This window comes from Nelumbo lutea, chromosome 8, assembly GCF_056320005.1.
Source record: "Nelumbo lutea isolate HS-2025 chromosome 8, American lotus-T2T, whole genome shotgun sequence".
In the NCBI taxonomy this organism is placed as follows: Eukaryota; Viridiplantae; Streptophyta; class Magnoliopsida; order Proteales; family Nelumbonaceae; genus Nelumbo; species Nelumbo lutea.
The window spans coordinates 57,619,331-57,644,482 of NC_142691.1; the positions used below are offsets into that span (position 1 = coordinate 57,619,331).

Here is a 25,152-nt window from a genome sequence, read left to right on the forward strand (position 1 = left end):
TGCCGAGACGAGTCATGCTCCATGGAGTTTAAACCCGAGCTGACTACGCTTCTGATATTCCACACTTTTCCTTTGTTACCGAAGCGGCCAGGTCTTTCCTGATGCCGAGGTCTTTGTTAGATTGATGTTTTAGCCCTTAGGCTGAGGGGGTGACATAGTCTGCCCCTGAAGTTTGCCCATGCCATGGAGGCGATTGGGTCTTGTTGTGTCGAGGTTGTGTTAGCTCGGCATTTTGACCCTTAGGCTCTGGGAGTGACTCATGGTCCACTCAGTATTTCGGCCATGCCATAGAGGCGACTGGGTCTCATCGCGTCGAGGTCATGTTAGCTCGGCTTCTTGGCCCTTAGGCTTTGGGAGTGACTCATGGTCTACTCAATAGTTATAAGTAATATCGTCTTAAGTTGACAATATTCCATGCCTGAGGTACTTGTTTCCCTTCGAGAGTCTCGAGCTCATATGTTCCTTCCCCGAGAACTCATTTCACTCGGTAAAGTCCTTCCCAATTTGGTCTGAGCTTGCCAACGCCGAGCTCAGGAACCATAACATTCCGAAGGACTAGGTTGCCAACGTGGAGGTTCCGCTTCTTGACCCTGGCTGTATAGTACCGGGCTACTCTTTGTTGGTAAGCTGCAGTCCTGATATATGTGAGGTCCCTTACTTCGTCGAGTAGGTCGAGGTTGGTACATAGCTCATCTTCATTTGCCTTAACATCGTAGGCTTCTAGTCATAACGAGGGAATCTCGATTTCAACTGGGATGACTGCTTTGGTGCCATAGGTGAGGTTGAAGGGAGTTTCTCCTATTGTGGTCTTCTATGTGGTTCGGTAGGCCCATAAAACGCTGGGTAGCTCGTCTACCCATAGTTCTTTAGTTCGATGTAGGCACGCTTTCAGTCTGCGAAGAATGGCTCTGTTCATAACCTATGCTTGACCGTTTGCTTGAGGGCCCTACCCCCAAAGTGTCCACTGCACAGGCCTTCATGAGTGTTGTGGAGTACAAGCTCGGCTTCGGAAGGTCACAGGCAGCGCAAGTAGGGGAGCATGTAGGATCTTCGGTACAGTTGTTTGCCTATTATGATGTATTTGGCCGCTTGATGCTCTACCTTTCTGGCGGCATTGCTGTCTACAGGGAGGGTCCCGTGTAGCAGGAAGCTCACAAGCGGATCGATCCAGCTCGGCTCTGCTTGAACGATGGGAGTGACCTCCTCTGCCCCCCTGAGAATGCTAGGCCGAGGCAGGTCCTCTATGTACACGGTCCTCATGGTGTTATCACTGGTGCTGGCCAACCGGGACAGGGCGTCAGCCTCAGCGTTCTCTGACCTTGGGATTTGCCTGATGAAGTATGACTAGAAGTTGAGTAGGGCCTCCTGTACTTTGGCTAAGTAAGCAATCATGGTTAGTTCGCAAGCTTCATATTCTCCTGTGACCTGATTGACCACGAGCTGGGAGTCACTGCAAATGATAATGTGCTTGCCTTTCATTTCTTTAGCTAGAGCTAGCCCGGCTATCAACGCTTCATATTCTGCTTTATTGTTGGATGCCGCGAACTCGAAGCGTAGTGCGTACTCCAACTTTGTGCCGCTTGGGCCATGTAGGACTATTCTGGCTCCACTGCCCTGCTGTTTTGAGGAGCCAGCTACGTGAAGGATCCAGGGCTCCTCATCCCAGTTCACGCTCGGCCTAACTAGGAGAGATGCCACATTGGCTGCAACCTCATGGTGCTCAGACTCGACCGGCGTGGGAGCTTCAGGCTCACCTGATCTGGGGGCCTCGGGCTCAACCGACCTGGGGACTTCAGAGTCGAAAGTGCATTCTACAACAAAATTCGCTAAGGCTTGGGCTTTGATAGTAGTTTGCGGCTTATATTGGAGATCGTACTCATTGAGCTCAACGAACCACTTCGTTAGTCGGCCGGAGACCTTGGGCTTGAGTAAGACTTGCCTCAGAGGTTTGTTGGTGAGGACGACGACAGTGTGAGCTTGGAAGTACGGTCGGAGCTTTTGGGCTACGATAACCAGTGCGTAGGCCAGTTTTTCTATCTTTGGATATCTTGTCTCTGCTCCCTCAACACTTTACTAACGTAGTAGATAGGCCGTTTGACCCAGTCTACTTCCTTTATTAGTACCGATCTGACCACTTCGTCACTGGCCGAGAGGAACAGCTCTAAAATGTCACCCTCTTCGGGCCAGGTTAAAATCGGAATACTGGCGAGGTACCTTTTGAGCTCGTCAAATGCGAGCTGACAATCTTGGGCCCATTCGAACCCTTTGCTTTTTTTTGCCTTAAAGAAAGGCAGGCAGCGGTCTTCTGATTTGGACATGAAGCAGCTCAGAGTGGCTATCCTATCGTTCAACCTCTGAACCTCCTTCACTTTCCGAGGTGGTCTCATATCTAAGATGGCCTTTATCTTGTCCAGGTTGGCCTCGATATCGCGTCGGTTCACAATATACCCTAGAAATTTACCTAAAGCAACTCCAAAGACACACTTGTTCGGGTTCAACTTCATATTGAATTTACACAGAATTTCAAAAACTAACTTCAAGTCTTGTATTAGATCACAAGAAAGTTGGGTTTTGTCAACCATGTCATCCAAATAACATTCCACTTTTTGGCCATTTAATGTCTTGAACAGTTTATTTACAAGTCTTTGGAAGGTCGCCCCAACATTTTTTAATCCAAAGGGCATAACCTTGTAGCAGTTCAGGCCAATCTCAGTTATGAAGGTAGTTTTCTCCTCGTCTGTTGGGTCCTGATCTAATTGTAGCCCAAATAGGCATCTAGAAAGCTCAGCAACTCATGCCCCGAGGTCACGTCCACTAGGCAGTTAATCCTGGGGAGTGGGAAGCAGTCCTTTGGGTAAGCTCGGTTGAGGTCGGTGTAGTTGACGCACATGCGCCATTTACTGCTAGCCTTTTTCAACAGAACGGGGTTGGCCACCCAGCTCGGGTAATGGACTTCCCTGATAAAATTGGCTACAAGGAGCTTCCCGACCTCCTTGTCGACAGCCCTCCACCGCTCTATGGCTAGGTTGCGTTTCTTTTGCTTAACAGACCTAACTACAGGATCAGTATTGAGCTTATGAGTTATAATGGCGAGGTCTATACCAGGCATTTCTACCGTGGATCAAGAAAAAACATCTAAATTCTTAAGTAAAAAGCATACCAATTCGGACCGCATGGGCTCCTCGACGAAAGCGCCTATCTGAAGCGTTCGTGCAGGGTCCTCTGTAGAGGTCGGGATGGAGACAGTCTCCTCCGTGAGCGCAGCTCGTTCCTCTCTTTGCTTCGCAGGTCACTCCAGCTAGAGGCTGTAGGCCACCTTAGCTTTTCCCTTGAGGGAGGAAACATAGCACTTGTAGGACTCAAGCTGGTCATCCCTCGCTACCCCGATACCGAAGTCCATGGGGAACTTCATGGCCAAGTAGTAGGTGGACACCACAGCCCGTAAGGCATGGGTAATCGGCCAACCTACTATGTCGTTGTATGGGGAGGGGTTGCGACCACCAAGAAGTCGTGGCTGAGCCTTAAAATGCTAGGCCAGGTGCCAACTTTTGCAGGTACTGTCACTCTTCCTAGGGGCCGAACTTCCTCTCCGCTGAAGCCAACCAGGGGAGTGTTTGTGGGCTTTAGGTCGCTCTCCTGAAGCAGGAGTTTATCGAAGGCCGCTTTGAAGAGGATGTCCGCCGAACTGCCTGAATCAATGAGGACTCACTTGACTTCGAAGTCGTTGACCCTCATCTTTATGACAAGCGAGTTGTCATGGGGGTAGTGGACCCTGCGCGCATCGTCCTCTATGAAGAAGATGGGGTCTTCTGTCCTTGGCCGTTTTGGAGGGTTCTCCTCTTCCCTACTGGATTCATGAGCTGATGCGCGAGTTGCTGCTAAAGTGCAGCCCGCCATAATCAATCCTCCGACTATGACGTGGATGATGCCCCAAACTGGTCTCTCTTCGAGGGGCTGCTTCTGCGGTTGCTCAACTTGTCGGCTAGATTCGGGTGCGTCTCTACCTTGCTCCCCCTATCGACCTGCTTTATTGTTATTATTATTACTATTATTATTTTGTACAAAATTTTGTAAATATTCATGATGGATGAGCTCTTCTATCTCAGTGCGAAGGTTTTTAAAAATCTCGGTACTATGACCGTGATCTTTATGAAAACTATACTATAAATTTTTATTCGGGTGCTAGGGTCGGCCTTCAGCCGAGGTGGCCACTTCACATGCAGGGCGTCCTTGATCACCATGAGGATCTCAACTCGTTTTGTATTGAGGGGTGTGTAGTCCCTTTCTGCTGCTAGGGCTCAGGAGGGCTGGACTGGCCTTGCCCCCCGAGCTATGTCCTTCTTCTTCCTACTGTCGCCCTGAGACGGGGGTTCTAGTTGCCTCTTTCTTTTTTCTGGGGCCTATTCGCCCTTCTGGTTGATCTCCTCCTCAGCCCCAATAAACCTATCTGCGAGCTTAAGGAACTCAGTTACGATTTTGGGTTGGTTGACAGCTACGTGCCACTTGAACTCCCTATGGGTGATGCCTCGCTTCACTGCTATGAGGCATACCGCGGGATCCAGGTTGGGTATCTACAAGCAAGCGTCATTGAACCGCTTGACGAAGTGGACATCTCTTGCTGGTGACGAAGTGGGAGATGAAGACCTTCACGAACTACGCCCAACTTCTTATCGATCCTGGCGCGAGATTTTGGTACCAGGTGCAGGCCACTCCTTTGAAAGTAGTGAAAAATGCCACGCACAAGCAGGACTCGCTAGCCTGTGCCAGGTGCATCTGGGACTGGAAGGCGTCCACATGGTCATTTAGATCGAAAGACCCATCATACTTGTCCAGAGGAGGGAGCTTGAAATCCTTTGGCATGGGGACGACAAGGAGTTCTAGAGATAACGAGGAAGGAACCGAGAGGAGGGGGGTAGTTTTCACTTCAGCCGAGCACACCTCATTTCCTTTGTGCTCGAGAGAGGCTATGGAAGCAGTTCAGAGAGCTCGCTGGTGCCTTCGCTACTGCTTTGTTTGTTCGGTGTTGGTGCTCGATGCCTCAGTGTTGCCGAGCTCAATAGGCTCGGACTGTCGGTGATGGCTCTAGACCGAAGGGCCCTGTCTATAGCTCGCTGCTAGGACCTCGAACGGGTTGTCTACTAGTAGGAGCTCGAACTGCGAAGGTTGTGGCGATACGGGCTTTTCTGGGTGAGAGGCCCCTAACCCGCCCACAAGCTACGAGGTGGGTGCCAAGATGGCAGCCAACCTCTCTTTCTTGCCACGGGAAGAGGCGCGCCTCTTGGCTGGATCTTGGACCTGGGAGGCTTCTTCCCGACAAGGCCACTCACTCCGGCGGGTTGGTTTGGCCTGCTTCGTGTGTGGGTGCCGGGGTGGAAGCGACACCTGGGCCTGGGGCAGAGAGGGAAACTGTTGCTGGTACTGGTACTAGGAGACCTGGTGCAGCACTTGTTGTTGGTAGAGTTGAAACTACTAGAACTGTTGCATTTGAGCCTGCATGGCCCGCATGCATTGCACTAAGTCCTCTAGTTGGTTCGAGTTGGTCACCGGGGGCACAACCGAGGGTTCAGTAGGGGTTGTTCTTACAGAAGAAGGGAGCGGAGCGATGACGGGTGCCTCTGTAAGAGGCACATTTCCATGGTGAGGGGGACGGTAAACTGTCCATTGCAAATAGTAGGAAGTTGGGGCTGCTACCCACTAGCGTTGTGGTTGTTGCCACGTCTGGCATTGCTAGAAGTAGCCATGAAGGGAGAGAAGTGTTGTAAAAGCTTGGAGGAAGGCTTTTAGAAGCGGTTCCCATAGATGGCGCCAAATGATGCGGCATGATCCGGGCACTCCTAGCTGGATGCTGACTGGCTGCTTGTTGGCAACGGACGGCACCTGAGAAGATGGAAAGAAGGATTCCCAGGGATTTACCTGAGGGGAATACTCCGAAGCTTAAGTCAGAACGTTGGGGAAGGAGAAAAAAGAGAGTGCGAAAGCTAAGAGTGTAGGTCGCGCTTTATCACTGTGCTCGAGAGATTAGCTCGCGAGTAAATAAAGACTCAGGTTGAGAATATGAGAGTACGGAAGTATTCAAAAGTCTGAGAGATCTCTTCACCTTTGCCTCAGGGGTTTTTATAGGGGAGTTACTATCAAATCGGGTGTAACCACCACTAGGCCCCTGTCGCAGCCGTTACCTGCTAGGGCTGCACTAGTGATCATTGCAAAGTACCTCTTGCTCGGATGAGTGACACACCTTAAAGGGGCAGGCATGCTTCCACCTGCTGAGAGACGTGGGTGCAGACTGTCGAAAGGACAGGGACTACGCCGTCAGTCAAGAGACGTGGCGCAGACTGATCAGTATGGTTTGTCAGGTAGAAGCTTCTTGAGAAACATCCGCGCTGCTCACTCGCAAGCTACTTTGTAGCGAGTTCGGGAATACTTCGGGGTTACCCTTACTAAGGTTGTTCTCTGGGGTGACTTATCTACTCGGGGGCTGGAGTGAACTGGTTTCCCTAGCACGCGAGCTGAAGCAATCTTGGAGTATCCCCTTCTGGGTAGCTTGGGGGACCCAGAACTTCATGTTGTAGTGAGCTCCTCCTACAGCGAACTATGAAATAGCGAGTTGCTTTATGGGCTCGTTACTTAGTCGTGGTCAGGCTATGATGCTGAGCTGTTGCCCGTGCTGAGTCAGGTCCATGTGTCATCATTTCATAGGTCGGGTCAGATCATCCTCCATCAGAATCAAAATGTTTCATTCCAATTCCAACTGTTTGACTAGACATAATTAGAATCCTATTCCCATAGTTGATTTTTTTTTAAGATGAATAAAAAATATATCAAAAAAGGAAAAGGTAATAAGGAGGAATATATCAGAGGTCTAAAATTTTGAAATAAATAGGGTGCTAGATTATTGCAAAAAAAAACGCAAGCCTCTACTCAACTAAACAACCCCACCCGCCTTCCCAATACCTAACAACACCTTGAAGAAAACAAACAAACTGAACTCCCCTCACACTCTTGAAACCTTTCTTTCCATTCTTAATCCATTTATCTAAATAAAACAGCTAGTTGCACCCTTATCTTCTTACAACCTGGAAATCTCAGTTTATACATCAAAATGCCATCCACATCATTGGCTTCATCACTGGCCATGCCCTCCATTCCCTTGGGAATGAGAATCCAATTTTAATTCATTCCTATTCCCAATTTTAATTCCCATCTGCACCTAACAAGCAAAAAGAATAAATCATTTTAATTCTAATTCCGATTCTAATTCTAACAACAAACCAAATAACAATTAATTTTCAAATGAAAAGACTTAATACAATAAGGGCCCATTTGGCATGTCTTTTCGAGAAGATCTTCTAGTAACTCTGGCAGTCAAAAGATGCACTGAGCTTTTGTATGAAGATCTGGGCAACCCAAAGAATGTTTGGTAGACGTGTGTCTTTCCATACATCTTTCCACATCTTTGCGCATGAGATTAAAATACGAAGGGCACGAGAAGCTTCATTTGAAAATTATACCAAAATGGGTTTTTCGTGTCTTTTCAACATTCCATCTTTGGGCGACAGATCTTCCACGTGCCAAATAGAAATAGACCAACAATCGATTTTCCCGGATTGTAAACAGCTAAAAGACCACATGGAAAGATATGCCAAATGGGCCCTTATTTTTCTAGAACAGAGATAGAGTTTAACCATCTTAGAAGAGAGAGAGAGTTCGGCCTCCCCTAGTTTATGCACCTCATTTTGTATCCCCATCCTTTCTATTCATTAAACCTTATCTGATCACCATTCCTTTTCGATTATATCCATGGAATCCATAGAATTTGGGGAAGATATCAACATCCTTCCTCCAATGAAATGAGGCCCGTTTGGTTTGCAGAAATAGGTGTTTGGAATCGGGATCAGAAAAGGCTCTTTCAATTCCTATTGTTTTGTTGGATGGAATTGGAATTCCATTCTCATTCCTGCTAGAATAGCATTCCCCCATTTGAAGGAATGGCCCTTCCCTACCCCTCCCTTGAGAATAAAATCTCATTCTTATTGGTTTTAATATCAATTCCCATTCCCATTCCCGTTTGTACCAAATAGACTATGGGAATGGATCAATCCAATCGGGATTCTGGAAGATTTGAATCCCGACTCCACTTCCAACTAAAAACCAAACAGACCCCAAATTCTTTCCAATAATAATAGATTTCCATCATTGTCTCTTTTGACCTGTTGATATTTGTCTTATATTATTAAATGCTTGTCTAGACATCTAGACCGATAAGAAAAGTCTAATACACTTAAAAAATATATTTCTCTCTTCTTACATTGTCCCTCTTCATTCATTTTCCTCTTTCCACATTGTATTCAACTCTCTTTTTCTTTCTATTTCTCTTCTCTCCTCTCCCTCCCGGACCCATCACATTTGCGTGGCATATAATAGATTTGAGTTGATAAAATCACTGAACAATGGCTTTTGGGGATTGGGGGATCTTAACGATGGTAGAGTGGCCATAGGCCCTCGTTTAATCCTGAACATGTTGGAGTATCCAATGGCCATGTGACAAGCCACATGTTGATGGTTGATGGTTATTTCCATGCAACACTCTCACACACAGTCATTCATTTTAAATAATTACCTATTTATTTTTTTTTTTATAAAAAAAATTATTTGATTGTTTAATTGAAAACATTTTCATGCATCGAGATACCAATGTTGTTGGATTATTTGGATCCATATTCCCGCTCTTATTGGGTCAATGGATATCCATTTGACACAGTGTAGACTGGATGACCAAGTGGTTAGATCTTTGGTCAACATGAGACACTTGTCTCAAATCTGATGGAGCATGAATTCTAATGTTAAGAAAAACTTTTCTCAATTGCTTGAGAGGAAGGCTCTCCCACTCTTAGAGATTCGGCCACCTTGAGAGAAGAGAAGAGAAGAAGGCTAGGCGCAAGGAAGAAGAAGAAGAAGGGCTGAAGGAAGTTCAAGACAATCAAGCTAGAAGAGAAGGTGAGTTCAAATTGAGGGTTTGTGATTCAAAGATCTTTTGTAATAAATCATTTGTAGTTTCATTCTCTTTTGATTTGAATTCAGTTTCTTTGTATATTTTCTTTCTTCTTTCTCCTTGTTTCCATTCTTCCTTGATGTATTTCAGCTTGTAAAATTTCAGTTCAGCAATCTAATTCTTTTTGATTCATTCAAATGATCATGGATTGTACTTGAAGTTTTTTGAATAAGGGTGTTATTGCAGACCAATTCGGCCAACTAACCTTCAAAACTCATATCTGAATTCTCAGATCTGAGATTGCAAGATCTGAATTGCTTGAAAGAGAATTCAGATATGCAAATTTCAGATTGGGCGAATTAATCTACAGCTTGGAATTCCTAGAGTGCTTGAGAGAGACTCTAGGAATTCAGATCTACTATTCAAGAACTGAATTGAGTGCAAGGTTAGAGATAACTTGCACAATTCAGTTGGTGATCAATTCAGATTTGAATTGATGCCTTAGAAGTGTTTGAAGAAATGCATGCATGGGGATTAGATTCTTGCTAGAGATAGAAGAACCGTCACTCATGCATAGGATGAACATGCGCTTGAGAGAGGCTGTTCATGACCTTGGGGTTTCACCAAACCAAGGCTCAATCATGATTCATTCGAATGATCCAAATTGATAGATTGCTGAATTCTGAGATTGACATTTACTGCTTACTCTTCTAACCTGATTTGAAGGCAATTGGACCAATGATTTAGATAGATTTTAATTTAGGATTTCTTAGCTTTCATTAGAGTTTTGATTTATTTGTTGATCAGATAAGAAGTGCTCAATTTAGTATTGGTAATTGTTTCCTAAATCCTCGTGGGAACGATACTTCACTCTCTACTTTATTACTTGAACGGCTAGTGCACTTGCTAGTGTCATAATGAGCAACACATCAAGTTTTTGGCGCCGCTGCCGGGGATTTATAGAAGCAATATTAGGAAACATTGAGCATTCTTAATCTGGTATCATTCAGCATTGCATTCATAGTTGGTTTAATTTGCTTAACTTTACATTTTAGTTTTGAATGCAACTGTTGTACTACTGTAGTTATGTTTCTTCTTTCTTAAGTAGATTACTTTCTTTTTCTGGTTTCAGTTTCATTTTAATAAAGGCATATTTGATTTCTATTCAATCTTGGTGTTGTTCCTTTCAAAAAGAAAAAAAAAAGAAAAAATTCACATAAACATGAGTGTTGCAGATCTGAGTTGCATTCGGCACTCAGATCAGCAAATTTCAGATCTACAGCACTCAGCCGAAAAGAATTACTTGTGTTTCAGATTTTATTATTCTTTTCTTTCATTACAAAAAGAAAATATATATATATATATATAATGCAAAAAAAAGGGAGATCTTTTGAACAACCAGAGGAGGAGCAATTGAGAATTCGGATCAGAACTCAGATCTGAGTTCAGATCTGAATTCTGCTATTGCAGATCTGCAACAGTTCAGATCTGAGTTCCTCTGAACTCAGACCTGAACTGATGCAATTTTGAGGGGAATTGGGTGTCATCACCACCCCAATTCACCCTAGGGCACTTCTGCTATTCCCCAAAAACAATTTGGTAGCAATAACTGAAGGTAAGGCAATTGAGATTTCAGATCCGAACTCAGACTTGAGTTCAGATCTGAACTCTGCTATAGCAGAACTGCAATTCTCAAAAAAAAAAAAAAAAAACTGTTCTCAGCCCTTTATTATTCTTTTCTTTCATTACAAAAAGAAAAACAATATTTAGATAGTGAAAAAAAAAAGAGAGAGAGAAAGAACCATGGAAACCAAGGATTCGGATCAGAACTCAGATCTGAGTTCAGATCTGAGTTCTGCTGTAGCAGATCTGCAACAGTTCAGATCTGAGTTCTCTTGAATTCAGACCTGAACTGATGTAAATTCAAAGGGTAATTGGGGGTTATCTTCACCCCAATACACCCTACAAAAAATCTGCTATCTCCCAAAAACAATTGGATAGTCATGGTTAAAAAAAATTCGAATCTGCAATCACCTAGATCTGAACTGGGGTTGTGAACAGAGCAGGATACAGGGCATACTTTGCTGTATTAAATAACTTGTACTCCAACCTATCTGAGCTGATTTGGTTGAAGAAAAGTATATTTAATCTGAGAATTTTTTATGCCTCAATAGTTTTAATGCGATGCAGCACCTCCACACAATTCTCTATTTCAGACTTCTCTTCTGATATTGCAGATCTGCAACATTTCAGATCTGAGTTCATCAGAACTCAGACCTGAACTGATGCAATCATGAGGTGAATTGGGAGCCATAATCACCCCAATTCACCCTATTATACATCTTCCAGCCCCCAAAAATAGTTGGATAGCAAAGAAGGGCAATTGAGATCAGAACTCAGATCTGAATTCAGTTATTAACAGTACCAAAAATTGCAATATGTCACATTGCAATCTGATGCATCAGATCTGATTTATGATTGCAGTATATTTCATTGATGCTTCATTGATGTGGACTTGTAGCAGTATACCAAAAATGTGTAAAAATCAGATCTGCATCATTGATGAAATAGTAGCAATGTGTGATGATATCAGAGTGCACTTGATTTCTACTGTGGACTGACTGATGACATGAGGCAATATGTGGACTGATGTTTTTACCCTTTAAATTACTTTCATCCGATCTGATTGATTGTTTGTCTGTGGACTGATGTTTGTGTTATATCTGTGGGCTGATAATCATATATGTGGACTGATTTTACTAGCTTTAAACCACTTGCACCAGATCTGAACTGGATGAGTGTAATATACTGGCATTCAGGGCTGCTTACAGTATATAGTTAGCAGACTTGATTTCAGGTTTCTGCAACTACTTAATTTGAGCCATCATGATTTTAGGTTTCTGCTTTGAACCTCTTGCACATAGTCTTGGATGTCCATTAGTAAAATCAAAGTTTTAGATGACCAGCTCTGATTGCTTTGAGATCTGATCTGAAATGGACTCAGTTCTATTCTGCAACACTGCTAAATTGTAGCAGTAACAATGCCAAACAGTGCAGACCTGATTTCAGGTTTCTGTAAATTTGTGGACTGAACAGCTTAATATATTTGAGCTAGACAGATTTGGGCTTATATGAGATCTGAGACAAAACATGGGCTGAACTGACTATGGGCTGAATTTACAGGTTGTATGCATTGTAGATCTGATTTCAGGTCACAAAAGTCTTCAAGATTATGAAGCCATACACTTGCATAGCTTACAAACCTGAATCCAAACCTGGCTCAGGTCTGGTTGTAGCCCAATTTAAGCCCTCTGAAGGCACATTGACAATTCAGCTCTGAATAGCAGCCCACAGTATAGCAGATGTAAATGGTGATGTGCAATAGTTTCAATAAGTATATTCAATTCAGACTCCAATTTTTATGGTTTGTTAATTGCATATTTAAACTCAGATAAATTGTATCTGAATTTAGATGCTATAATTAAGGAATGTAAATAAGATTGCTGGTTTGGATTCCCTTTTTAATAATCAAAATCATTTATGATCTAAAATCAGTGGTTATTTGAATGTTAGTAACCACTGATTTCAGTATAAATGACTACTGTAATTTCAGATCTAAACTCAGATCCAAAGGTGACTGTTCTCAGTAGGTAAGTTTGCAGATCTAATTTCAAGTCTCTGCAATTTATTGACGCATACAAGACATATAAGTTGGGACTTGAAATAAGAAGTCTTAAACTCTTGAGTTCAGACTTATTTCAAACCTAATTGCATCATAATACAGATTTATTGATGTTAGGTTTTTTTTGTAAGACTGTTCTCAAAAGCTAATACTTCAGGTCTGATTCTATTAAGAGCCTGAAGAGCAGCCTAAAGATACTAAATTCAGCAATTGATTTTAGATCTGATTATAGTAGATGTTAGATATGTTTACTTCTATTTAGTCTAGAATAGTGTGTAATAATATCTATTGTTAATTTAGCTAGCTTTCTTTTTCATTAATGATCTACTTCACACTTGAATGCTGGTTTTTAGTAATGGAGCTCTGTTTTTCTTGTTTATAAAAAAAAAAAAAAAAAAAAAAAAAAAAGAGAGAGAGAGAGAGAGAGAGAGAGAAAGAGTGGAGCAAATGACTTTGGTTTGTCTTATTAATTACTTGGCTTTGTAAATTTTTCTTGTATAGCTAGTAGATTAGGATTACTTACATTCTTTTGAATTGTGAATAGTAGTCTTTTTTTTTTATTATTTGGTTTAAATTATTTTTAGTTAGAACAAAACTTCTTATCTCTGTTGCAAATAAATTCTAGCAGAAGAGGCTCCCACCAAAAGAACTCTTGCATATCTGGAAATTAATCTTCAGGAAGTCCTCTATACACCCTTCTCTTTACTTGGAATTTCTCTTGTTGGTTTTATTGTGACTCCCTAACACTAGGAACATTGAGGACAATGTTCATCTTAAGTGTGGGGGAGTGAGCCCGAGGCTAGGGTATGGGGGCTGAAACCATGCACTCCAAACACACATATGCAGGCAATGACATAACCAAAAAAGACTGGAACCCCTCAAGTTCATTACTATTTATTTGATGATTTTTTTAAGAAGGAATTCAATGAGTTGAGGGAGACTGATATACTTGTTAAGTTTTTATTCTTGTGAATGACCCAATTTGATATATGCATGAGAAAAGGGGAGCTAAATATGCCTTTCAGCATGACTAGCCCTAACTTCCTTCATGTGTATGGAAGCCCTTGATTTCATTGTTAATGGTCAAGAAAGCTAGTGCACATCTGAAGTGCTGATTCTTGAGGTTCAATAATTGCAAAGAAGGACAAAAGCCCAAATTGACTCCGCTATTCTGAGCTGAATAGTAAAACTAGCAGCTTAGAACATGAGTCCTATTTACCTACCTCAAGCAAGTGACCAGTGTGAGATGGAGCATAAGATGCACTCACACCAAAAAAAAAAAAAAAAGAGAGAGAAAAGTGTGTGAGATGGAGCATAAAATGCACTCACACCGAAAAAAAAAAAAAAAAAAAAAAAAAAAAGAAGAAGAAGAAGAAGAAGAAAAGGGTGAGATGGAGCATAAGATGCACTCACCCTTAGAAATAAGTAATTGTGGTGACAACCGAGGTTCAAAGGGGCACTCTAAAGTTGAACTCTCATTAAGATTTAGTTACAGATGTGAAACTTAGTGAAATTTGATTATTAACTTTGACAATTAAGGAGCTGATTTATATATGAATTAGGAGTGAAGGCTAGACTATGATGAAATTCATATTCTCCTTTCCTTGGATCTGATACATATCTTAAATGGTAATTTATAAGAATAAGAGTTGAGCACTTACAAAAGTTCCCCGACTACTCAATGCCTTTCTATCTTAAAAAGTTCACCAGGTAAATGGTGAGAACAGAAGGGGGGAATGTTAAGTTTATGGATGATGTCTTTGCTTGAGGACAAGCAAAAGCTTAAGTGTGGGGGTATTTGATGAACTTACAATTTATCTATAATTTTTGAGGACTTTAGCATGGATTTTTATGCCGGTTTTATTAATTTTTGCCTTAATTTAGCTTGATTGCAAGAAAGATTTCAGGGGGAGCCAAATCTACAAAAAGAAGGCAAAAGCAAGAAAAGAAAACCCAAAATTTATCAAGTTCAGCCCGGCCCAGCCATGAGAGCAAGAGAATTTCATTCGGCCCAAGAAGAGCAAGTGAAACTCTTTGGAAAATCCAAGGGAAGAAGCCTAGCAAGAAGGAAATTTTGGCCCAGCCCATTTTTAGCCCAAACAACAGCCTAGAGTGTAGCCCACTTGAGCTCAAAAGCAAGCTAAGTTGTAGCCCAAATAGCAGCCCAAAGGGAGCTAGGGGCGGCAACTTCTAGGTGTTTCTTGAAGAGAAGGAGGGAGCACTCTAGAAGGTTCATGAGGGGTGTAATACACCCCATTCTAGAGGCTTCAAGAAGGGGCAAGAGCCCCCTTGAAAAACTATATAAGGAGGCCTCTAGGAGGGGGGAGGGGTGTTCAATTGCTTGAGAGGAAGGCTCTCCCACTCTTAGAGGTTCGGCCACCTTGAGAGAAGAGAAGAGAAGAAGGCTAGGCGCAAGGAAGAAGAAGAAGAAGGGCTGAAGGAAGTTCAAGACAAGCAAGCTAGAAGAGAAGGTGAGTTCAAATTGAGGGTTTGTGATTCAAAGATCTTTTGTAATAAATCATTTGTAGTTTCATTCTCTTTTGATTTGAATTCAGTTTCTTTGTATATTTTCTTTCTTCTTTCTCCTTGTTTCCATTTTTCCTTGATGTATTTCAACTTGTAAAATTTCAGTTCAGCAATCTAATTCTTTTTGATTCATTCAAATGATCATGGATTGTACTTGAAGTTTCTTGAATAAGGGTGTTATTGCAGATCAATTCGGCCAACTAACCTTCAAAACTCAGATCTGGATTCTCAGATCTGAGATTGCAAGATCTGAATTGCTTGAAAGAGAATTCAGATCTGCAAATTTCAGATTGGGCGAATTAATCTACAGCTTGGAATTCCTAGAGTGCTTGAGAGAGACTCTAGGAATTCAGATCTACTATTCAAGAACTGAATTGAGTGCAAGGTTAGAGATAATTTGCACAATTCAGTTGGTTATCAATTCAGATTTGAATTGATGCCTTAGAAGTGTTTGAAGAAATGCATGCATGGGGATTAGATTCTTGCTAGAGATAGAAGAACCGTCACTCATGCATAGGATGAACATGCGCTTGAGAGAGGCTGTTCATGACCTTGGGGTTTCACCAAACCAAGGTTCAATCATGATTCATTCGAATGATCCAAATTGATAGATTGCTGAATTCTGAGATTGACATTTACTGCTTACTCTTCTAACCTGATTTGAAAGCAATTGGACCAATGATTTAGATAGATTTTAATTTAGGATTTCTTAGCTTTCATTAGAGTTTTGATTTATTTGTTGATCAGATAAGAAGTGCTCAATTTAGTATTGGTAATTGTTTCCTAAATCCTCGTGGGAACGATACTTCACTCTCTACTTTATTACTTGAACGGCTAGTGCACTTGCTAGTGTCACAATGAGCAACACATCACACACCGAATCCTACCTTATCTTTTAAGATTTAGAGAAGGAGAGGAGAGAGAAAAAACCCATTTCAAGGGATTCCTCTCTGCTTGTCTCTCCCATCTACGCACCCTACATTGTGAGAAAAGAACTGGTACAAGGGTTTCATCTGGTCTTCTCTGCGAAACCCTATTCGACTGCCATCTCCGAACAATTAGTAGCTCTAGCAACTCCAAGACAACAGAACCCTGTTTGAATTTTTTTTTCACCTCCTCCAGTCCAACCATTGGCTTCTAATGACAACAACTTCACCTCCTACGTTACTGCAACCTCAAAAGTGCCACTGGTAGTTCGAGTTTTCTTTGATACATAAATGAAGAACTACTGAAAGAACTACAGAAACGCCAGCTACTTTGATCTGAAGTGAGGCAAGAAACCCTAAATAAATTTATGGCTTTTTTCACTATTTTCGTTCACTGCAAAACAGATCTGGTTAGATAAGGCATATTCGACCAGTGAAGCAAACCCAAAACATCTCAAATCGGGTATTTGAATTTCATTTATTTATTTCTTTTCTTTCTCCTTTTTTGCTGTTCGTTTTTTTTTTTTTTGCACTCATTGATTCTTACTATTTACTATCATTCTTGAGGATATTTAAAATTGGATAAAAGCATCATTGTCGAATGCATGATCTGCTCCTGAACTAGTAGGAGCAGTGGGAGCTGGACAAATTAAATCTGATAACTGACCAATTAAGTTGCGGATTAGCATTTTTTTTGCATATACAGCTAAGTGCTCTCTCTTCATTTATTTTTTTTGCCTCCGAACTTGAATGACAGTATCGTAAAATACAGGCAACTGATATTGCACTTGCTTTATATATTTGTAGAATACTGTTGCAATTTTTTTTTCATGTCTGCAATTGCCTTATCCCAAGAACTCAATAAAACTGAGATACTGAGTGGCACCAATTTTGCTCTCTGAAAATGTAGGATTAGCAGGATACTTGATGAAGAAAACATTGATTATGTTTTAGATAAATCTATTCCTGCTAAACCCGCTAATGATAATTCTTTAACTGTAATTTGTGAATATCAAAAATGGGAAAAGGATAATAGGAAGGCAAGAAATTGTTTATTAACTTTTATGGAGACTGACATAGAAGTTGTGTTTGAAGAATACAATAATGATAAAGATATGCTTGAAGCCATTAAAGAAACATATAAAAAAATAACTGAAACCTATGTTCAAATGTTAATTGAAAAATATTATGGTTGTTAAATGAGAGAAGATGATTCTATAGTAGATCATGTTAGTAAAATGAATGTGATTGTCAAAGAATTGACGGTCACTGGGAATCCTATTCTTGATAAAATTCAAGTCTCCACCATTCTTAATAGCCTCCCATCTTCTTGGAATTCTGTAGTAACAACTTTAAACCTATCTGGAAGAGAAGTTAGCATAAAATACTTACCTACTTTGTTAAGATTAGAGGCTGAGAGGAAGAGGAAGAAATCCCAACCTTCATCTTTAATGGTTACTCCCAAACCAACTGAAACTTTCCAAATGGCGAAAAAGCCTAAGGGCAAGTTTTTCAAAAATGCTAATGAGAAGAAATTTAAATTCTCAAAATGATTCAAGAAGACTAAGGGTAAACATTGCTTTAATTGTGGAAAAAAAGGCTATACAAAATATAATTGCCTTGAATGCAAGAAGAATAAATTAAATAATGAAAAAGGAAAAACTAAAAAGAAAGACATAGTGTGTGTAATCTCTGAATTTTACTTTTCTGATTCTGTTTTTTTCTAATTGGTGCATAGATTCTGGCTCCTCTAAGCATATTTGCAAAACTAAAGAGATGGTCCTAGAATTGAAGGAAATGAAGATAGGAGAACATAAAATTTTTATGGGAAACAACACCTACATTGATGTACTTGGAACTGGAAAAGTAAAGATCACCATAAATGAGAATACAAATTTAATCCCTAATGATGTGTTGTATGCACCTAATTTTATGAAAAACTTGTTGTTTGTACCTCTATTAGATGAGAAGGGTTTTGATGTATGTTTCAGGGGAGGAAAAGTGACCATATGAAAGCATGGTAGAGTTTTAATGCTTGGGAATAAGTCTGATGGATTGTGTCATTTAACTATTAATAAAGTTGATGCTCTTTCTAATTATGATTGTACTTATCATGTGAATGAAAATGCATACATATGGCACCTGAGACTTTGTCACATAAACAAATATAAAATGATGAGAATGAGCACCAATGGCTTAATTCCCAAAATAGAAATGAATTTTAATGATTGTGAATCATGCCTTAGTGAAAAAATAACTAGGCTCCCTTTTAAGAAAGGAAAAAAATCAAAAGAATTATTGGTTATAATACATTCTAATGTTTGTGGCCCTTTGAAAGTAAAAAAGCATAAGGGTATGGAATATTTTATAACTTTTATAGATGATTTCTCCATATTTGGTTTTGTGTATCTGATTAAAAGAAAATTAGAAGTTTTAGAAAAATTTAAAGAGTATAAAACATTTGTAGAGAACCAATTGAGTAGAAAAATAAAAACTCTTAGGAGTGATAAAGGTGGACAATATATCTCTAACCTATTTAATGCATTTTGTACATAATGGAATCATACACCAATTAACTATGTCCTTCATGGCACAAAAGAATGGAGTGGCTGAAAGGAGAAATAAGACTTTGTTGGATATGGTGATTAACAGATTCCTATTCATATACTTGTAAGGAATCCATGAGATGATTAACAGATGAAGTAGATAAATCCTTTGATTTTCATCTTGATATGTTGGATAGCCACATATGTTGAGATTAATTAATATGATTTTCATCTTGATGCTCCAAAATTGATGATAATTTTCTTTATTGAAAGTTGGAATTGTCGGTTAACATGCTTCCACAAATTTGGATCTCTTGATGCACTTTGAGAGCTGTGATACTAGTCTTGTTGGGTAGAAGGCTCTCTGACTTTCTACACATATTCAAGAAATAAAAAAAAAAAAAGAAACAAAGGAAACAAAATAGGAGAAAAGCTTTAAACAAAACATTATTCTTCTTTTTTAATTAATTAAATTGCTCTAACATACATTGCCCCTTCTTACATACTCTTGAGAACACAATTCCTATCCCGACTCTAATACTCAGACTCCTAGAAATAAACAGAAAAATTCAAAACATAAAATTTATTTTCGAAAAACAACTTAGATTCAATCGTTAGAATTATATTGAACTCACAAACCAACCAAAACTTCAGTCATCTTCATTAATACAAATCGAAAGAAATAAAATAGGATTTAGTTTTTAAAAGCCAATAGGACAAGGGGAGAAGCAATGGAGACAATGAGTAATGTTGAGAAAGATGCATATCTAGTGAAGGTACAAGGCAAGCAATGGAAGTGGTGCCGACAACAACAAGTAGTATTAAAGGTGAAAAATGGGTGTCCCAAAAGGTAAGACACAAGCACAAGTAGGTAAAGGGAAAAATGTGAAAAAAAAAACAGCAGCATTTAGTTCTTCAGTTATTCAGTTTTTATATATTTTCCAAACCGAAAAAACCAAGTCAACCCGTTGACTGGTTTCAATTTCTACCTGGTTTAGTTCTTCAGTTATTCAGTTTTTATATATTTATAAATAAATATATAAGTATATGTAATACATTATATTATAAATAATTATAATTATATATATATTAGGGTAAGATACAAGTACCACTCCTTAAGTTTCAGACAATCCTAAAAACCTCCCTCCCAGTTTTATTTTAACAAATGCCTCCTCTGAATGGCAAAAACCTCCCTTTTGTCACCTTTTCAAACAGAAAATGTTAGACTAATGTAGTAGTTTTTCTCAGATATCCATTCTATCCTTTTAAGCAACCGGTGTAATACACGGATTAGACTCATATGATGCACGGATTTGGTTGTACGGACTGGATAAACTGGACCCATCATTTCATATTCAGGCTTTTCGAGACCATGTCATCACTGACCTGCGTAGGCCATCTTCTTCGCCCAAACTGTTTTACTTTTTTTTTTTTTTTCTTTTTTGACCTCCTACCTGCATCCATGTGAGTGAGACTGGCATGGCTTATTGTTGAACTTACTGAGAATATTTAGTGAATATATATGTAATCTCTGGCCGAGTAATGGTCACATATATGAGTCAGCCGATTAAATGTCAATAGCGATCTGGATTGGTAATTTGCATCCCATCATTAGGTTCAAGTCAGTGTTGTTGCTCCATGGAAAATGAACATGGCTTACATGCCAACATTCATGCGTTTCGTAGTACATATAAAGTGTATTTCCTTTGATAGAGGAAGAAACTATCATCATTCTGAGAGACTTTGATGCGTAGAAAGTATTTTTTCTGCTGCCGTAAGTAATCTAGGAGGTGGAAGCATGTATATTTTTTCTTGAAATTCGCCATTTGATGGACATCCCATTGATGGGCTGCAGCTAGTGCGAGGAGACATCCAACTGTCACAAGTTCTGCAACTGGAGCAAAAGTCTTTGCATAGTCAGTTCCTTCCGCCTGAGTATCTCTTTTGGCCACTAATCTGGCCTTAAACAGGTTGATGGAACCATCAGGTTTAAACTTGGTTTTGTAAACTCATGTGCATCCGATTGCTTGTTTACTTTGAAGCAGTGCTGTCAAAGTCCATGTATTGGTGTTATTAAGAGCATCAAGTTCAGCGTTCATGGTTTGCCTCCCACATGGAAGTTTACCGGCTTGATCATAGTTGGTAGGTTCAGATGGTACGTGTACGAGTAGGTCGTATGGCTGTGAGCTCAGGTGGTGGATCTGAAGTTTGAACAAGAGATGTGGGCCCAGAGTGTATGTGGGCTGAGAATCACAAGAGGGTACAGATTGTGGGTTGGATAACGGCCCGGGTTCAGGTGATGGTTCATGCACTGCTAATGAAGTAGTAAGCTGGGCTTAGTCATCTATATCAGGTTCAGCAACAGGTAAGGGTACAACGGGGCTAGATTCCGGTACTTGAACAATGTCTGAAGATGAGGATCCAAAAGGGAACTGATATTCAAAGAAAATTACTTCTCTTCATACAAAAACAATCACCTCTATTGGAATGCCTTGTCACCTCTTGATTACGATGGTCAATACCAAGAATTCTAAAACTCAAACCAATACCTTTCACATTGATAAACAAATGTGACATTATGCAGTTGAAAAGAATACAAATGCAAATATGTATACAATCCTTCCAAACTCAACCTTAAGAAATTACTTGGACCGTTACCATTTTATCATTGCTTCGATAATCATATTTATTTAGAGCAAGAGGTCAATAATCAAAAGCAAATGAATGATCTCAAGTATACAATCCTTCTTTTCATACATTTTACTTCTTTGACTGTGTTTGTTTGTTGCTGGATTGATAGAAAATAAAGAAGAAACAGAAAGTTGACAGAATGTTCTTAAGGAAGAATTAATTTTTCAACTTTCTAAAACTTTCCCCCAACTTATCGTGAATTTGTAAGAGATTCGTTGAGGACTTTCCATCTATAGCATTAGGGACTTCTTTTTGTATTGACTTGTGAAATTTTTGTTTTCTCTGTTTTGGAATTTTCTGCATCTTATCCGTCAATGCGGTCTTTCCGTGTAATTTATCTGACTGTCGTTAAAGGATGATAACGATTATAGTCTATTTCAGTATTTCTTCACTAGAAAATTAAGTAAAATAGACAAAAAAAAAAGGTTTTATTTTTTATTCATAAAAAAAAAAAGGGTTTCAATTGTAATAATGGACTGCAGATGGTCTCCTTTATAGCCGAAACAGAATTGAGAAATAATCCTGTTAAATCTGTTAACTTGGCAAGAAGACTGGGATGGAAGTCTCTTTATCTCCATTATTTGACGAAGAGTACAAATACTACTATATTTAGTACTGCAAATACAAATAAATATGTCTGCATGCATTTACACTCTTTCCAGTTAAAAAAAGCAAACACAGAAGTGATTGAAATCTGGTTCCATGGATAAATCGCTATACGACCAGCAAGTATTTATAGTACGAAGAATGTTTTAGTTAGAACAGACATCTAAAACAGTAGGTAATATGCAGAGCTTATCACACAATTCAGAGTTTGGGATCAAATAAGTATTAAGTTTTGTGTCCTACTAAAGAGGCTTGGAGCAAAGCAACTGTAATTGTGTTCTACTAAAGAGAATTAGTGAAAATATCTGCCACTTGATCACTAGATCTCTGAGAAAATGGAAGTCCACTTCTACGTGATGTTTTCAAAGCATGGAATACTGGGTGAGTAGCAAGGTGTATTCCAAGATCTTTCAACAAGGATTTAATCCATTGTAATTCAGTGGCTGTTGTAACACAGATCTGAAACTAAGATATTGTACTTGTGCGGACAGCCTTTGCTTGCTTCTTAGAGCTCCAAGCAATGAGACGCCATCCCAAGTAGATGGCATATCCCCCCGTGGAGCATCTGTCATCCAAGCAATCTGCCCAATCAGTATTTGAAAAATCTTAAAGGATAAGTGCTCTGTAGGAAGATGAAAACGGAAAGACATGATCAAGAGTGTGTTTTAAGTATGGAAGAATCCTTTTAACAGCCTTCCAATGTTTCACGATGGGAGCATGTAAGAATTGACAAACTTTATTGACTGAAAAGGAAAGGTTAGGACGAGTAAGAATGCCATACTACAAAGTACCAAGTAGGCTCCGATATTCAGTTGGGTCTGGTAAAGGGTCACCATTAAGCTTAGAGAATTTTGAATTCACAACCATTGGGGAAATGAGGGGCAAGAGTACCCAGGAAAGTTTGGAAATGGCAATGGTAACTTTTGTAGATCAAAATTTTTTGTCAAAACAAGAAAAGAAAAATAGTAGGCCTGGAACTCAACATAGTGAAGGGCATAGGCCCTGCCTTAGCTCTAGCCACGGGTTGTCCCATGTTACACCTCTAATTTACATACCATATTTTCATTCCTATGCATTTACACCAATATAAATGAAATTTGCATTGCAAACAAATTGAGACTCACTTTATTAATTTATTTGCGGTGCAAATCTGTACTAGATACAAAAAGTAACAAAGAAAAACCACACAATAAAATTAAGAACAACATTAACGACCGGAACAAGATGTTTGTGCCCAATCAATCGCTCAACAAAGAACACAAAAAACAAAACAATCCCAACATATTGAGCGACAAAGAGCCATTACCATCGTAGCCACCTCAAACTGATCACCTTCGGACTATGTCGAGGCCCGGCTTCTCCCGCCTCTTCCTCTTCCTCCAACTGATCTTGCCCTCCTTAAGTCCACCTTAACTGAAGTATCAACATTACAAATATCAAGCCTAATGGCATTGCCATCCAATTATATCAAAATGCATATGAAATTTGCAGTGCAAACAAACGGAGACTTAGGATTTGTGAAATAAGTAAGAAAGAGCTGAAAACACTCCCCCTATAGCCCCTACAAAGGCAAATAGAAGCAATAAAATTGCAGTAAGTAGTGACAGGACCGCCCATGGACTTTGGAAATATTTGCGCATTAACCCTTCTCGCCACGTATGCCACAGAGTCTTGGAATAATCTTCTACCTGTTCACAAACCTCAGAATAGAAAAACTTTTCAAGAGTAACCTCCTTGCAGAGATTATTGAAGAGTAAAGAGACATCCTCATCACAACCGAGGCTGTGGGTGATAATTTCACGGCGACAGAGAAGTTCCACATCCGACTCGGTGTTAATCATGCTATCCATCAAGAACGCATAGGATGTGACTACAAAAGGGCGGTTCTCCTTAATGTTACTGCATTGCTCCCATGCAATTAGATTTCTTAGAAAAACCTCAAAATGATCTTCAATGTGTAATACTGGAATTTCCAACGCCTCGTGTTTGAACTTGATGTCCAAGAAACATCTATGCTTATCGGCCTTCTTGAACCTCACCCCAGCCCTTTCAAGCTTTACCGCACTCGACAAGCCTCGTGAATTGGAGTTGGTTGCTTTACCGCACTCGACATCAAACAACACCTTGTATAACACATCGAGTAAATGCTTGGTTTTTGCAAATTTTCCATCGCCCTCGCTTAGTATTTCCTGGTCATTAGGAATTAAAGTTTTAAAAAACCGAAGAGCGAGCCTTGTAATTGTCTTATTTTGAGAATTTTGGTCAAATTCCTTCATTTTGTTGAATAACTTCTCAAGAATGAAGAGAGGAAGTTGGTTTTCAAGTAATATCATGTCGCGAACCAAACTTGCATACATCCAACTGGTATTGAATATGGGATCGTTGGGATCTTTCTTGTATGTGTCCGGCTCCTCACTCCTTAGCAAGAGCTCAACTATGAACAAACCGTCAAATAGAATCATTTTTCTGAAATCATCTTTTTTCTCCTCATTCATAATGATGGAGTCTGATGAATAGGATTCGCGCACTTTTTCTTCTAAGTTTCCTACAACTTCAAATAATGCCTTTAATTTTTCTGGTCTACTCTCGGGTGTTGATATTCGTCCGAGAAGTGCATGAACATATCGCTGTTTATGCACTTCCATGTTTATGAACCTTTCATCTCCATGGTAATAAGGGCCGATAGCTACCAACTCGGGTACGTAATAATTTTGACCTCCTTTGTAAAATTTATTAGGGACTCTATGAATAGAACATTCTGAACCAAGGGACGATGAAGAATTACCAGACATAGGAAACTTACCATCAAGCTCTCGTAGTGTAGAATCAGCTAACTCATTGCAGAGAACATCATTGTTGCCTTCATTGATGTCACCAGCATCGGCGTTATTACCCTCTTCCACTTCCATCCTTCTTCCCTATCTGCTCATCACAAGCTGGACAACTGATGATCACAGTATTTCAATGGTCTGATAATCTAAACTTTCAAACCAATCAGCAGCTAACGGTCAAAACTACCAAGAAAGCTTTTTTTTGTCATTTCCATTTAGAAATTCTACTTGCCGTGATGATTGTAACCTGAAAGTCAAAACTCAATGTAGGACAGGTATGTAAGCTGAGTCGTGTTAATTAGGTTGGTGTACATGTGCTTGTTTAAGCAGAGCTAAAACATTAACAACCTATATG

General features: G+C 40.0%; 1 protein-coding gene across 1 annotated transcript; it reads right to left on the bottom strand.

Annotated features, from left to right (window-relative positions):
- Positions 1–23,068: 23,068 nt before the first annotated feature.
- Positions 23,069–24,925, bottom strand: LOC148844364 (UPF0481 protein At3g47200-like). The gene has a single exon (XM_088956690.1). The coding sequence runs from the start codon at positions 24,873–24,875 to the stop codon at positions 23,475–23,477; it is 1,401 nt and encodes a 466-aa protein (XP_088812816.1). The 5' UTR covers positions 24,876–24,925; the 3' UTR covers positions 23,069–23,474.
- Positions 24,926–25,152: the final 227 nt, after the last annotated feature.